The sequence below is a fragment of the Hyperolius riggenbachi genome, chromosome 1, assembly GCF_040937935.1.
Source record: "Hyperolius riggenbachi isolate aHypRig1 chromosome 1, aHypRig1.pri, whole genome shotgun sequence".
Classification (NCBI taxonomy): Eukaryota; Metazoa; Chordata; class Amphibia; order Anura; family Hyperoliidae; genus Hyperolius; species Hyperolius riggenbachi.
Genome location: NC_090646.1, coordinates 479,284,824 through 479,299,559, shown reverse-complemented (window position 1 = coordinate 479,299,559; position 14,736 = coordinate 479,284,824). Strand labels below are relative to the sequence as shown.

At 44.5% G+C, this 14,736-nt stretch overlaps 1 protein-coding gene across 1 annotated transcript in view; it reads right to left on the bottom strand.

Annotated features, from left to right (window-relative positions):
* RIPK3 (receptor interacting serine/threonine kinase 3) overlaps positions 1-14,736 on the bottom strand; it is an 87,095-nt gene that overhangs the window by 67,154 nt on the left and 5,205 nt on the right. Inside the window, exon 2 of the mRNA XM_068271527.1 lies at positions 998-1,159. Within this exon, the coding sequence (XP_068127628.1) occupies positions 998-1,131 (134 nt within the window). The 5' untranslated portion in view covers positions 1,132-1,159. The remainder of the gene's footprint in view (positions 1-997; positions 1,160-14,736) is intronic.

The window sequence follows — 14,736 nt, the reverse complement described above, 5'->3', positions numbered from 1 at the left end:
ATATTATGTATAAATACTGTTTATTTTAAAGTGGACATCCTGGATTAAAGGGGCAGTATTGCGAAAATAGTCTTTTTTACTTCATTACATATAAGTTATGTACAAGTGGAGTAATACTTTAAACACAGCTTTCAGCTCTGCGCAGCATTTTGGCAGCAGCACGGAGCAGCCAGGAGTTGTAGCTGTGTCCCGCTAGCATCTAACATTACGATTAAAGTTGTTGTTTTATTCACGAGGCAAGCATTCTTAGAAGGAAAGCAGTAAAAATGTAACTCTTTCCTTCTAAGAATGCTTGCCTCCTGAATAAAACAACAACTTTAATCGTAATGTTAGATGCTAGCAGGACACAGCTACAACTCCTGGCTGCTCCGTGCTGCTGCCACAATGCTGCGCAGAGCTAAAAGCTGGTAACAACAGCAACGGACAGCAATAGGTGTCCGTGTCTTTGCCAGCAGCGGGGGAAGGGGCCTCGGCAGGCAGCATTAGGATCTGTGAAGTGCGGTGACGTCATGCGGCTCACATGAGCTGAAGAACTGCACGAGAGTGCAGTTACAAGGTAGAGGATCCTATTTCTAACGTCTCAAGGGGGAAATATAATGCCACCCCAAACAGCTGATTTAGCTGCCTCCTACAGCATAATGGTATTGTCTAAATCGGCGTCAGTAAATGTTTCTTCTGACGTGGCTCCCTTGCTTCAAATAGGTAATGCCAGTGTACTAATTACATTTGTTCAGCCACTAAACGTGTTTAAAGTATTACTCCACTTGTACATAACTTATATGTAATGAAGTAAAAAGGACTATTTTCGCAATACTGCCCCTTTAAGCAAGATACTGAGGAATATCAAGAAATATGTGCTAATACAACTCAAGGAACGGAAAACTGAGATCATTTTTAGTGATGTTAAGTTGTATACAAATTGTGAAGTGGCAAATAACTAAATAATATATATTTTTTTTTCTAAAAAAGCAACACCGATCTGATAGTTCATACTTACTGCTTAAGTTTTTTCACTGCAAAATGTGTTTTCAAGTCCTTGTGCCTCACTTTGTAAACTTCTCCAAAGCTTCCCTGGCCAATGGCTTTCCATTCTTCAAGTGATTCATAGGGCACAACTTTCATGTCGTTCATCTCTCACGTGAGATTCGGGCCATTACACCTAAAAGATCAAAACCTAATTACTACCTGGATGCTATTCATAAACTTCATGCATAGTTCTTTTTCAAATAATCCTCACAACCTATTGTTACTTGTAGGCAAAACTCGAAAAATTAGAATATCCTGCAAAAGTCCATTTATTTCAGTAATTTAACTTAAAAATTGAAACAAATTCATGAAATTGACTCATTACATTCAAAGCAAGATATTTCAAGCCTTCATTTGTTATAATTTTGATGATTACGGTTTACAGCTTATGAGAACCCCAAAACCCAATGCTGAGACCATTACAATGCTGTGAAAATGTTCAATATTCTAGGCTCGAAGTGTCGGAATATAATCAGCTAATTAATCCAAAACACCTGCAAAGGGTTCCATTTTCAGATGTTAGTTTCACCTTTTAAGTTGAATTACTGAAATCAATGGACTTTTGCGTGATATTCTAAATTTTCATGTTTCACCTTTTCTAAACAAACCTACAAATAGTTTGGTTAGTACATCAGGCATCACAAATCCCCGACAATTACAGAGAAGGGTCAAGTCCCAGTGATCATACCAGCTGGAATCGTGTATAGTTGGTGTGTCTGCCATTTTAATACTCGACTGATAAATTAAATGAATACGAGTTTGGGGTGCCGTGCCAGTATTGCCAATATTGGGATTCCTCTACATGTAGAGTAAAGGTGGCCATACATCAGGCAATGTATGGGCAGATCGACCATGAGACATGTCTAGCTCATCGAATCTAATCGGAGTGACCCTTATCGCCAGCCCATACACCGCAGCTTGATTCGCAATAGATTTCAGCCTAGCGACGCCACCTGTCAGGCTGCCCCAAGTGATAAAGGTCTGTTTAGCCTTCCCCCGGACCAACCCCACACCCCAGTACCTGGGCTATGAAAAATTCTCACCTGTCCGCCCTTGTGATTCCCGGTCACTTCTCTGCCACCACCGCCTGTGTGACTCCCGGTCACTTCTCTGCCAGGACCCCTGTGTTCGCCATTACCGTGCGTGCTGTAGCACGTGGCGTGTGTGACATCACATAAACACATACGATGCCACGTGGTACAGGCACTCATAACGGCAAACACGGTGGTGATGGAGGAGTGGCCGCAATATTGGTATATGTATGGGGCATCATACAATGCAGCAAAGATTCAAAGCTTTGATCTCAGCAGGATGTCTATAGTCAACTATCCAAATGTCAACATTCCAATATACACAGCAGAAGCTCTTATCTAATCATTTTTCATCAAGGCACACATTCCTCCCGCTTTCATTCTCCTTCTAAAATCCCTCAGAGGCCTTTGTTGAAAAAGCTTAAGAGCGATAGTCCATTTATATCTATGCATTGAGGAACTCCTATGAATTGTTGTGTGTTGTTATGAGTTTGTTATTTGATTGTGTATACATCAGTTTATCTACTTATTACCTATCAATTCATTTATTCATTAGTGTTTACATGCAGTACATTCTATTTTGCTTTAGGGCTCTTTCACACCAGAGCCCTTTTTCAGCGTTTTAACGCAAAGTCTATACTTTGCGTTAACCAAGGTAAAAGGAAAGTCCATAGACTTTCATTTTACTTTTCACACCCGACGCTGCGTTTCGATTCATTGCGGGAATCGGCGTTTCCCCGTCGGGTTAATTTATACTACCGCCGCCACTCAGCTTCGCACCGCAGGTTCCCGACGACAGCCGCAGGCTAGTAAAATGCAAGCAGAAGAACGGCTCCTGCACGCGTTGTAGATGTGTAACAGGTCTTAACCCTTTAGCAATAAAACTTTACTTTATTTGGCTACAGCGCCACCCGGTGGTGGAAGAGGGATGATGGAAGAGTCTCTTCCATCTCCTCCCTCACCCCTCTTCCACCACTGGGTGGCGATGTAATGCTGCCACGGTCTCCTGGATCCCCTTCACGTCATATCTGTGATCGGATGCTCAAAACTGCTGATGGAGGAAGAGAAGAAGATATCCGGGAACAGGTAAATATAACTGCTCCCTGCACTAGGCAGCCAAACGAGATGTGCTGACAGAGGTTTAGAATGCACCAGCAGCTTTAAAACAAAAAATGTTGTTTGAAACTGCAGGATGGATTAAAAAAAAACCTGGAGGGAAAAAAAGTTGAGTTTTACTTACCACCCAGTCCCTTCTGCCATGTCGCTGTCCCCGATCAGGCACCCGAGGCCAGGAAAGAACCAGGAGGAAACCAAGGGGCCTAATAGACTTTGGGGGTCAAGAACGATAGCATGGAGGGAGTATGGCATGTACAATGGCATGGTGCATGCCGATCTCTTTCCAATGAATTGGGTTCATTGTACACATGCTAGATTCTCAGCAGAAGTGGACTCAACAGTCACCTAGGCTAAGAACCATCTAGCGTGTTTACAAAGATTTAGAGTGTCTAGTGAAATGTTCTCCTGTGGAGTGAAAGCAAAGCTGTGTCAAAGTACAAAGATCCTACAATCCTTCAGTCTCCAATGAAGCTTTCCCAGGATTAAACAGAACAGATTACATATTGTCCCTGAGAGAGATACTCAAGGAAGATGTTAATTTCTGAGTACACACCTTCCATATGTGCTGCGTTTTAGGATGGAGCTTGATCCTGCGCGTGACATTGCAGGAGAACAATACATTACCTGTCCGTGTCCACTGCTTGTCCTCCGCTGGCTCCGGGCTTTCTCCGTTCTCCATACACGCGTGCCACGTGGTTGCCTAGTAACGTGGCCGCGTGTGTGACGTCTGACGTCTCACACGCGTATATGGAGAATGGAGGAATCCAGGAGCCAGCGGAGGACAAGCAGAGGCCGCAGACATGTAATGTGTCACTTGCACTGGGTGGAACATTCACCATCAGGGGGGACAGCGCCGGGGGTTTCGTTGCGTTCATCGCTCGTCCCGATATTGCACACTGTTACCGCCGCGCACTCGATTGTGCAAGTCGACGCTACATCTTGCAGCATGTGAGATCGACGAATGCAACCAATTTCGGCCTGAAATTGGTCATATTGTCGGTTGGGCATGCACTTGGCGGCACCGGTTTTCATCCGATTATAATAACCGAATCGGATGGTCGACTGGCTACCTTAATATGTTCTGTTTCTTTGGGGAGAGGAGGAGGGGTGATGGCACACAATGGAAGGCGGGGTAAGGAGAGCAATGCTTTCTGTGGTCATTGATGCTTACAGAGCTTGCATGCCACACATCATCATATATGCTCACCTAAAGGATTATTAGGAACACGTTCAATTTCTCATGAATGCAATTATCTAATCAATCAATCAATCAATCAATCACAAAGCAGTTGCTTCAATGCATTTAGGGGTGTGGTCCTAGTCAAGACAATCTCCTGAACTCCAAACTGAATGTCAGAATGGGAGAGAAATGTGATTTATTTTGAGCGTGGCATGGTAGTTGGTGCCAGACGGGCCGGTCTGAGTATTTCACAATCTATTCAGTTACTGGGATTTTCATGCACAACCATTTCTAGGGTTTACAAAGGATGGTGTGAAAAGGGAAAAACATCCGGTATGCGGCAGTCCTGTGGGCGAAAATGCCTTGTTGATGCTAGAGGTCAGAGGAGAATGGGCCAACTGATTCAAGCTGATAAAAGAGCAGCGTTGACTGAAATAACCACTCATTACAACCGAGGTATGCAGCAAAGCATTTGTGAAACCACAACACGCACAACCTTGAGGCGGATGGGCTACAACAGCTAAAGACCCCACCGGGTACCACTCATCTCCACTACAAATAGGAAAAAGAGGTTACAATTTGCACGAGCTCACCAAAATTGGACAGTTGAAGACTGGAAATATGTTGCCTGGTCTGATGAGTCTCGATAGTCAGAATTTGGCGTAAACAGAATGAGAACATGGATCCATCATGCCTTGTTACCATTGTGCAGGCTAGTGGTGTAATGGTGTGAGGGATGTTTTCTTGGCACACTTTAGGCCCCTTAGAGCCAATTGGGCATTGTTTAAATGCCACGGACTACCTGAGCATTGTTTCTGACCATGTCATCCCTTCATGACTACCATGTACTCATCCTCTGATGGCTACTTCCAACAGGATAATACACCATGTCACAAAGCTTGAATCATTTCAAATTGGTATCTTCAACATGACAATGAGTTCACTTTACTAAAATGCCCCCCCCCCCCCCCCCCCCGTCACACCAGATCTTAACTCAATAGAGCATCTTTGGGATGTAATGGAACGGGAGCTTCTTGCCCTGGATGTGCATCCCACAAATCTCCATCAACGGCAGGATGCTATCCTATCAATATGGGCCAACAGTTCTAATGAATGCTTTCAGCACCTTGTTGAATCAATGCCACGTAGAATTAAGACAGTTCTGGAGGCGAAAGTGGGGTCAAACACTGTATTAGCACATTTGAAAGAAGGATACCGTGCACCTATCTCTTAAACAGTTCCATCAATTTATTCCTTTCTTCAGCCAAAAGTAAACAGTGAACAGTATTGACATATGCAAAAGTATCGTCAAACCTGTGTGCTGGAAGTTGCTGCGGTGATGGAGGAGGGGGTGACCAGGGGAAGATTCGGACGGCACTACAGCCGTTTCACGCCGCTCGGGCGCTTGCTCACATGCGTGTCCGTGGAGAGCCGGCGCCGGGTGGCTTCCTGTATAGGACCTTCAGGCCACGCCTCCGGCGCCGTCTCATTGGTGCAGAGTGGCAATGGGGAAAGGTCGGGGGTGAAGGGGCGGAGCTTCGCCGCGCAGCGGCGAAGGACTTACTTCATTGTGAAAAATCAAGTAACGCTATGTGGTGAGCCTAGGAGAGACGTAGACGCCCGTCACATATCGTGTACATAGTTTGTGACTGCATGGCAAAACTCATTAGTGCTAATAAACATTGTTATTGTGTGCAAAACGAACTAGTGCTTATACAAAAACATGAAGTGTACCTTAATAAAGGGCATGAATGCCGTGTCCTGTGCAAATAGGCATATGCGTCCATAACGTTTACCTAGGGGCATTACATTTTGTTTACTGTATCATGTCTGAAGTATAAAAAATAACTATTTTATTAGTACATTTATTAAAAAATACCCCATTAAATGACCCCCCTGTATAGGATAAACCCCATTAAAAAGACTGGGATGGGCTGTGCAAACCCAGAGACCTTGTGGGTTATATTAACCCTATTCCCGGCATATCTTTCAGAACAAAAAAGAAAAGAAAAGAAGAGCTACGCTGTCCCCACATCTGAGGGATGTTTTTTACCCAGAGTGGGGAGAAGAGGGGGACCCTACACTTTGTTGCTATGGGGACATCCCCCATCTTCAGTGCATAGTTGTTTAAAGGATGCTAACGGGACATCAAAGGAGTGAAGAGTGGAAGGGGTAGAATAGGGACATGGAAAGGTCTCTCCTGGTCTAGGGGGGGATGTTTTTCCCGTTCATACCTGGGAGAACCATAACCTGGCACTGTATCGTTCACCAAGCGTGGGAATTCACCTAAGGTGGATAGGTGTAGCCTTGCGGCCGACCACCATGCACAATAACACACTACTGATGTGCAGATCATGGAGATAGTTGTTTTACTCCCTGGTCTGCACAAATAGGGGAGCCGTGCTAGCCTTATAAAGGCTGTAGCATAGGGGTTCAAAATCTGGCTCTAATGCGGTCCTGGGGGAGAGCCCCCAGGGCCTCACGGTCCTCTTATGGGGGATCTCCTTGCCATACGAGATCCCTGTTGGTCCACCTATTGGGGGCCATTTTGATCGTATGTCATTCATGTGGATGGTAGATCGAACCGCATGAGCTGCACGCCCATATAAATTCAGTAAGATGTATTAGGGCCACCATGTCCCAAAAGCACCCCGAAGGGGGAAAGGGTTGGAGAGAGGAGAAGAGAAACCAAGAAACCTCAAGTAAGTACCATCACAGGAAGGAGGTCTGCAGTACACCAAGAGGGAAGGTGAGATGGGGTAGCAGGAGACTTAGGGATCAAGAAAGCAGGCCAGCTCCAATCTATCATTCAGCCCCAAAGGGCCCATGGCTTCAGATCTTAGGATGACCCGTGATTCTCGTCTGATTAGTTCCCGGTCTCGATCTCCCCCTCTTCTTGACGGGGCCACATGTAGGAGACCTGCAAATCTTAGACACCTAGCCCTCCCACCATGCGCCTCTCTCACATGTTCAATCAGCCTAGGACTTCCTTTACCTGATTTAATCGATTTGAAGTGCTCGCCCACTCTTTCTTTGAGGGGGCGAGTTGTTTTCCCGACATAATAAAAAAGGCAGGGACAAAAAACCACATAAGAAACAAATTTGGTCTGACAGGTGATGAAGGCCCTCACCTCCCACTGTAACCCTCCCAGGCGATAATTGGTACCCTCCCACATATTGGCACAGAAATCACAGTGGCCACACTTGTGGTTACCTTTTGGACGGTTGCTTGACAACCAATTCTGGATGGGAGGTGAACGATATTCGCTCCGGGTTAGCGTGTCCCCCAAAGTGGGGGCCCTCCTAAATACAACCCTGGGAGGATTTGGGAAGAACTTCTGGAGAGCCGGGTCCCTTGTCACCACCCCCCATTTTTTCTTTATGATTTGGGTCAGCTTTCCTGACATCGGGGTGAAGTCAAAGGTGAGGGTTAAATTGTTTTTGTTTTTCTTGTTGCTCTCTTTTCGGTTTCCCGAACCCCTCAGAAGGAGGGAATCCCTATCCATCTTTCTAGCTCTGTCTTGGGCCTCCTCAATACAGCGCCTGTCATATCTCCTGGCTTCCAGTCGTGCAGTGAGCTCCTGTGCCTGTAACTCAAAGGTTTCCAGGCTGGAGTTGTTCCGTCTCAGACGTAAGTACTGGCCGTATGGCAGGGAGGTCTTGACATGCTTAGGATGAAAGCTATGTCTATGCAGAAGGGAGTTTACAGCAGTATCCTTCCTGTACCCCTCACAGGTTAGGTTGGCCCCATTGGGCCTAATCCTCAGGTCCAAGAAACTGATGGATTGGTCGCCTACCTCTGCCGTAAAGCGCATATTAACCTGATTATCATTGAGGTAACTCATGAAGGCACCAAACTCCTCCCTGCTTCCCTGCCACACGACCAGCACGTCGTCCACATACCTGGCCCAAGTTTTTATGCTCTGTCTGAAGGGGTTCCTGGGATTATGTACATAATCTTCCTCCCATGCCCCCAGAAAGAGGCCCGCATAGGTACATGCCACAGAGGTCCCCATGGCCGTCCCGGACTTCTGGTGGTACCACCTTCCATCGCAGTGGTACCAGTCACACCAGATCTTAACTCAATAGAGCATCTTTGGGATGTAATGGAACGGGAGCTTCTTGCCCTGGATGTGCATCCCACAAATCTCCATCAACGGCAGGATGCTATCCTATCAATATGGGCCAACAGTTCTAATGAATGCTTTCAGCACCTTGTTGAATCAATGCCACGTAGAATTAAGACAGTTCTGAAGGCGAAAGTGGGGTCAAACACTGTATTAGTATGGTGTTCCTAATAATCCTTTAGGTGAGTGTAGATCTAAAATTGCTAAGCTTTGGCAGTGATGAAATACCTTGTAGGTCCTGAGCTTACTAGCGTGCTTCTCTCCGCTTCTACTTGCTTTACAGCAACACATCAATGTTACAGACATATACCCGTTGCTGAACTTTATCACACTCTGTGCGGACCCTACTTTCTTTTGCAACTATTTTGAGGTTTGAGTCATCCGGTTCCTGCACTAACCGCATGCTGGACTTTGACTTGTTCACGTTCTTACAACAGAAACCTACACACCGCTGTGGCAATGCGCACATGTGAATGCACCCTTTGTATGGATATTGCATCATATTGCTATGCGATAACTTGCGTTATAATGCACATAGTGTAAATGCACCCTTACTAACCTTTCAGCAATCATAACTGTACTGATATATATCTGATATATAAATCACTCCCATGCACAATTGCATGACTTTACTAGGGCTGCCCCCACTCTCTAGAACTCGCTCCCACCAGCCATCAGACTCGCCCCCACCTTTAATACCTTGAAACAAGCCCTCAAGACTCACTTTTTCATGCTCGCGTACCCCCCTACATCAGCATCATAATATATTCAGCTGGGCACCCTCTCAACAGATGCACCTATTGTCTCTACCCCACCCTTTAGATTGTAAGCCTCTGGCAGGGCCCTCCTTCCTAGTGTTTCCAGCTTGATTATGCAATCCTACTGTCACCCCTCTTGTGGACTAGAATAGTCTCTATTTTAACCAATGACATTAAACTACTGTTATCAAATCATTTGCATGACCTTGTTTTGTTGTGGGCTCCTTGTATGTCCTACCTTGTATGTTAACCCATTTATCTATTGTGCATCACTGCGTAATATGTTGGGGATTTATACATTTAATAAATAATAATAATCTATCCTGATAGGATTCAAATGAGTATTGAGTCAAATGAGCAAATGCAAACTTTATCAAACGCTTTTTGAGGATCTGGTCAAGACTTCCTCATCAGTTACGTCAATAATAATAAAGCAACTACAAGGTGTTTGTATATAGAGTTTTCATAATAAGTGAACAGGGTGAAAGAAAATTACTCCGTTTTCACTTACAGACTTTCTGCACCTATTGCCCCTCCTCCCCTTCTCGCTCTACCCCTCCAATGTAAAAAAAAAAAAGAGTCCCATTTGCTTTAAAGTGTACCTGAGGCGACTTGTGACATGATGACATAAACATATGTGTGTACGGTACAAAACACATTACCCACTTGAGGACTGTAGGCTTACACCCCCTAGCGACCAGGCTATTTTTTTAAAATGGGTGCTCTGCAGCTTTAACGGCTCGCTGCAGAGCCATTCAAATGAGCACACCAATGAATCCCCCCCCCCTTTCTGCCCACCAATAGAGCTTTCTGTTGGTGGGCTCTGATCGCTGCTGCAGCATGTTTTTTCTTTTAATAAATGTATGTGTCATTTTATTTTTAATTATTTTTTGTCATTTTTTTAAATTTATTTTTGTATCCCCTCTTCCTCCCTCCCCCCGGCAACCAATGACGGCGATCAGCTCTCATAGACATCAGCCTATGAGAGCCGATCGCTCTCTGAGCCTCCCCAGAGGACAGCCGAGTGAAAAGGCTATTTCCAGTACAGTGCTGCTGTAGATTGCAGTGCTGTACAGTGTAAATAGACGGCGGTTTCGCCATCTAACATCGGCAATAGCGCATCGGTGTGCGAGATCCCCTGAAAAACCCCGCCCCAGGACTTGGCGCCAATTGGCGTTAGCCGGTCCTGGGGCTACCAGCTTCCCGACGCCTATCAATATTAGGCGGTCGGGAAGCAGTTAATAACCAAGCTGTTTTACCTGTTTTATTTTGCTGCCTGAAATAATTAATTTCTAGGCATGGAAGTGAAAGCTTCTGTCTTGTCTGTACCTTGTTCGCAATATAGTAAACATCACTGATAAACAAATTTCAGCCATAAACGTTTTCCTGGCAGAATACAACTTCTGAGCTTAAGGGAGAGATAGAAAAAGGTCAATAGTTCATGTATTTTAAGTCTGGGACACTTAATAGGCTGCCACTGATTAGAGACAGTAAAGAAAATTCAACCTACTTTGTAAATGTTTAAATATAAAAGAAAACCATGGGTTACTTAAAAAAAGTCATTTTTAGGAGTAGGAGGATTGTTTATCTCATCAGTTTATTTTCACCTCGGGTTCCCTTTAAAGTGTACATGTGACTTTAAATATAGAAAAGTTCGATACTCAGCTTAGTAGAGGGTAGCCTTTAGATAATCCAGAGATGTCACCCATCTCTCTTAAGCTCACTGTTCCAGAAGAGACCTCCAAACCCCTTCTAAAATGGCTTGTCGAAGAGGTTTGCGTGGCCGTTCGTGTATCTGCGCAGCTGCACAGAGCCACTCATGCATATCTTTTTCCTCGGGCTCTTCCCAGTGCTTGCATAGTCCGCCCACGCTCATTCATGGACAGGAGCGCAGCCGTGAAGAAGAAGAGGGTCCGGGTGAAGATCAGTGGGCTACAAGAAGATCTACTGAGGTAAGTATGTAACTTTTCCATTTCTAAACTCACAGGTTTGCTTTAAAAGATCTCAGCTGTGATGATCTGCAAGGCGATCACTTGTCTTCTCGTGCTGCTGTTGGTTAGATCTATTCTTCTTGGACAGAGGAGCACAGCTGTCTGGGACTGTTGAGGTCCAGCTGCCACTTACTATATCTCCCTTTCACGACTCCTAAAGTGGGCATGGCCAACCAGCCCTTCACCCTCCCCCCCTAATGGAATTTGGGGTGGTCATGGGGTCCTGTTGGCGGGAAGGTTAAAATGGAGCTGTCAGCCATACTACAGTGGGATGCGAAAGTTTGGGTAACGTTGTTAATCATCATGATTTTCCTGTATAAATCGTTGGTTGTTACGATAAAAAAATGTCAGTTAAATATATCATATAGGAGACACACACAGTGATATTTGAGAAGTGAAATGAAGTTTATTGGATTTACAGAAAGTGCGCAATAATTGTTTAAACGAAATTAGGCAGGTGCATAAATTTGGGCACGACAAAAAATAAATTAAATCCATATTTAGTAGTTCCTCCTTTTGCAGAAATTACAGCCTCTAAATGTTGGCTGTAGGTTCCAATGAGAGTCTGGATTCTGATTGAAGGTATTTTGGACCATTCCTCTTTACAAAACATCTCTAGTTAATTCAGGTTTGATGGCTTCCGAGCATGGACAGCTCTTTAACTCGCACCACAGATTTTCAATTATATTCAGGTCTAGGGACTGAGATGGCCATTCCAGAACGTTGTACTTGTTCCTCTGCATGAATGCCTTAGTGGATTTTGAGCAGTGTTTATGGTCGTTGTCTTGCTGAAAGATCCAGCCCTGCCGCAGCTTCAGCTTTGTCACTGATTCCTGGATATTGATCTCCAGAATCTGCTGATACTGAGTGGAATCCATGCATCCCTCAACTTTAACAAGATTCCTAGTCCCTGCACTGGCCACACAGCCCCACAGCATGATGGAACCACCACCATATTTTATTGTAGGTAGCAGGTGTTTTTCTTGGAATGCTGTGTTCTTTTTCCTCCATGCATAACGCCCCTTGTTATGCCCAAATAACTCAATTTTAGTTTCAGCAGTCCACAGCACCTTACAGGGGCGCCCGCCAGCATACAAGCAAGCCAAGCGCCCGCTTGGGGCCTCACGCTCTGGGGGGCCTCGCTTTCTGCTGGCGGCGGGCGTACGGGCACCGGGCAGAGTTGCGGAGAGAGAGAAGTTACTTTCCACTTACCTGCTTGGATCCTGTGTAGCTTCTATGTACTTCCTGTCCCGGCCGGTGTTTGTCGCTATGGTAACAGTGTCCCCTGTGATGACGTGACCACGTCTTCACAGGAAGAGCTCTTACCGATGCGACTCGCGCCGGGAGAGGCTGAAGATAGAAGCCGCGTGCAGGATGAAGGCAGGTGAGTGGAAACTCCTCTCTCCCCACTCCCCCGCCTACTTATCTAACCTATACTGGGGCATATACCTATCTAGTCTGAACTGGGGGACATATACCTATCTAACCTATACTGGGGCATATACCTATCTAATCTATACTGGGGACATATACCTATCTAATTTATACTGGGGCATATACCTATCTAATCTAGAAAAAGGAAGAGGAGAGGAGCGCTCTCTGGTGCATTAACTTTTTTAATTATGCTTTCTCGCACAAAGACAATTAAAAACTTACAATGTTAAAAATAATTCAGAGCATATCACAATATAGTGTATCACCGTGTCCAAGATGTAAATTCACCAATCTGGCCTCCTCCACACTATGGCCAGTAGATGTGGTAATCCGAATTTATACAGAAGGGTACAAAGAGAAATATATCCTGACAGTGGCTGAAGAATTCGGGAACATCGAGAACATCAGAACCGATAACACCAATAAAATAAACAGTCAAGATCCCACACGGAACGATACTAGATCATACAACAAAACAGATAGAGGTCCTTCATTTGTTACCACCTACAATAAAAGTGCAAGAACAATCAGGGACATCCTGAAGAAAAACTGGCATATTGTATTACAGGACCCCTGGCTTAAAAAAGAACTAGCTGATAAACCAGAAGTCATCTTCAAGAGGGCACGATCCATCAAAAATAGACTTGCTCCAAGCAATATAGGCAATCGTAAGCATGTTGAGGCCCCAGCATCTTTTTTTCCACAACTTAAAGGCAACTTTAAATGCAGCAAGAAACTTTGTGGTTGCTGTACATTCATCCAACACCGTGCATCACACATTATTGACAGCAAGGGAGAAATAATTCAAGTAAGAGATTTCATCAACTGTGGCTCCTCATTTGTGGTGTATGCCCTAACCTGTGGCTGTCCCCACAAATATTATGTTGGCAGGACGACCAGACCCCTTCGACAAAGACTAGGGGAACATAAAAGGAAGATCCAAGATGGATGTACAAAACACGCGGTCCCCAGACACTTCGTGGAAATTCATGGTGGACAGACAGATAGTCTGAAGATAAATGGGAATAGAGGTCATTGAAAAAAATCCTAATAAAGGCCTGCGATTCAAGAGACTATGTGAAAGAGAATCATATTGGATTTTTAAATTAAACTCCCTAACCCCAGTAGGACTAAATGAAGGTTTAGAAGTAGCGACCTATATTTAAACATCAAGGGTACGCTACTACTTCATTTAAGCCTCTCTTTCCCAGTTTTTCTCCTTACAAGTTTTAGAGTCAAACTGGTTCAGCTGTAGACCAATAACTTTTTTGGTCTCTGGGACCGCTTTCCATTATATTTCCATTGGATTTAGAATTTAGTATACATTGGTCCAATCCATCTCTTTGATAAATAGGAGGTGTATTGTTACCAATAAGGTTTCCCGTGTATGCAAATTTTGACCTTGACTTCATGTGTAAGGGTGTTACTATACACACATATAACATTTTGATGAAGTCTGAACAGGGTTTCCATGAGGCTACATATTCCTCATTGTGTGCACTTGTACGAGGATGGACACATGTACATTCATTTTATTTTATTTATTCATTCACATATTTATATTTATATACATTTTCATATTCAATTGCCAACCCCTTATACATGTATATGTGCTCTTTAGTATCTATATGTATTCATCTATTAGCACAAGCATTCCACAGGGATACTATTTTATGGCCACATACGGGCATTCTTTTTAGTCTGAAAAGTATGACTATATCTGTTTGCAATGTATTATTTTATGGTCCGAATAGCGCTATAACTTCCATCCATAATAAGTTTTTTATTTGAGTCAATTGCTCATTTATACGCACTCCTCTCTATGCGCCAACCTGAGTGTGGGGTTGTTTACATGTTGCTAAGTCACTTGTTGCTAGCCCCGTCCCCGTTTCTCACATTGGAGTATTCCCCGCCCACCACCTCTTTTACGTTGAGGAGCGCACCGCTTTTAGTTGTACATTTGCGTTGTAGCCACGCTCCCAGACGCGAGTTAAACGCGAGATATGCGCCCTTGTGCTCGCATACAAACGAGCGTACGGATGTTGTTCCCACCCTATTAAGCGGGACGCTCCG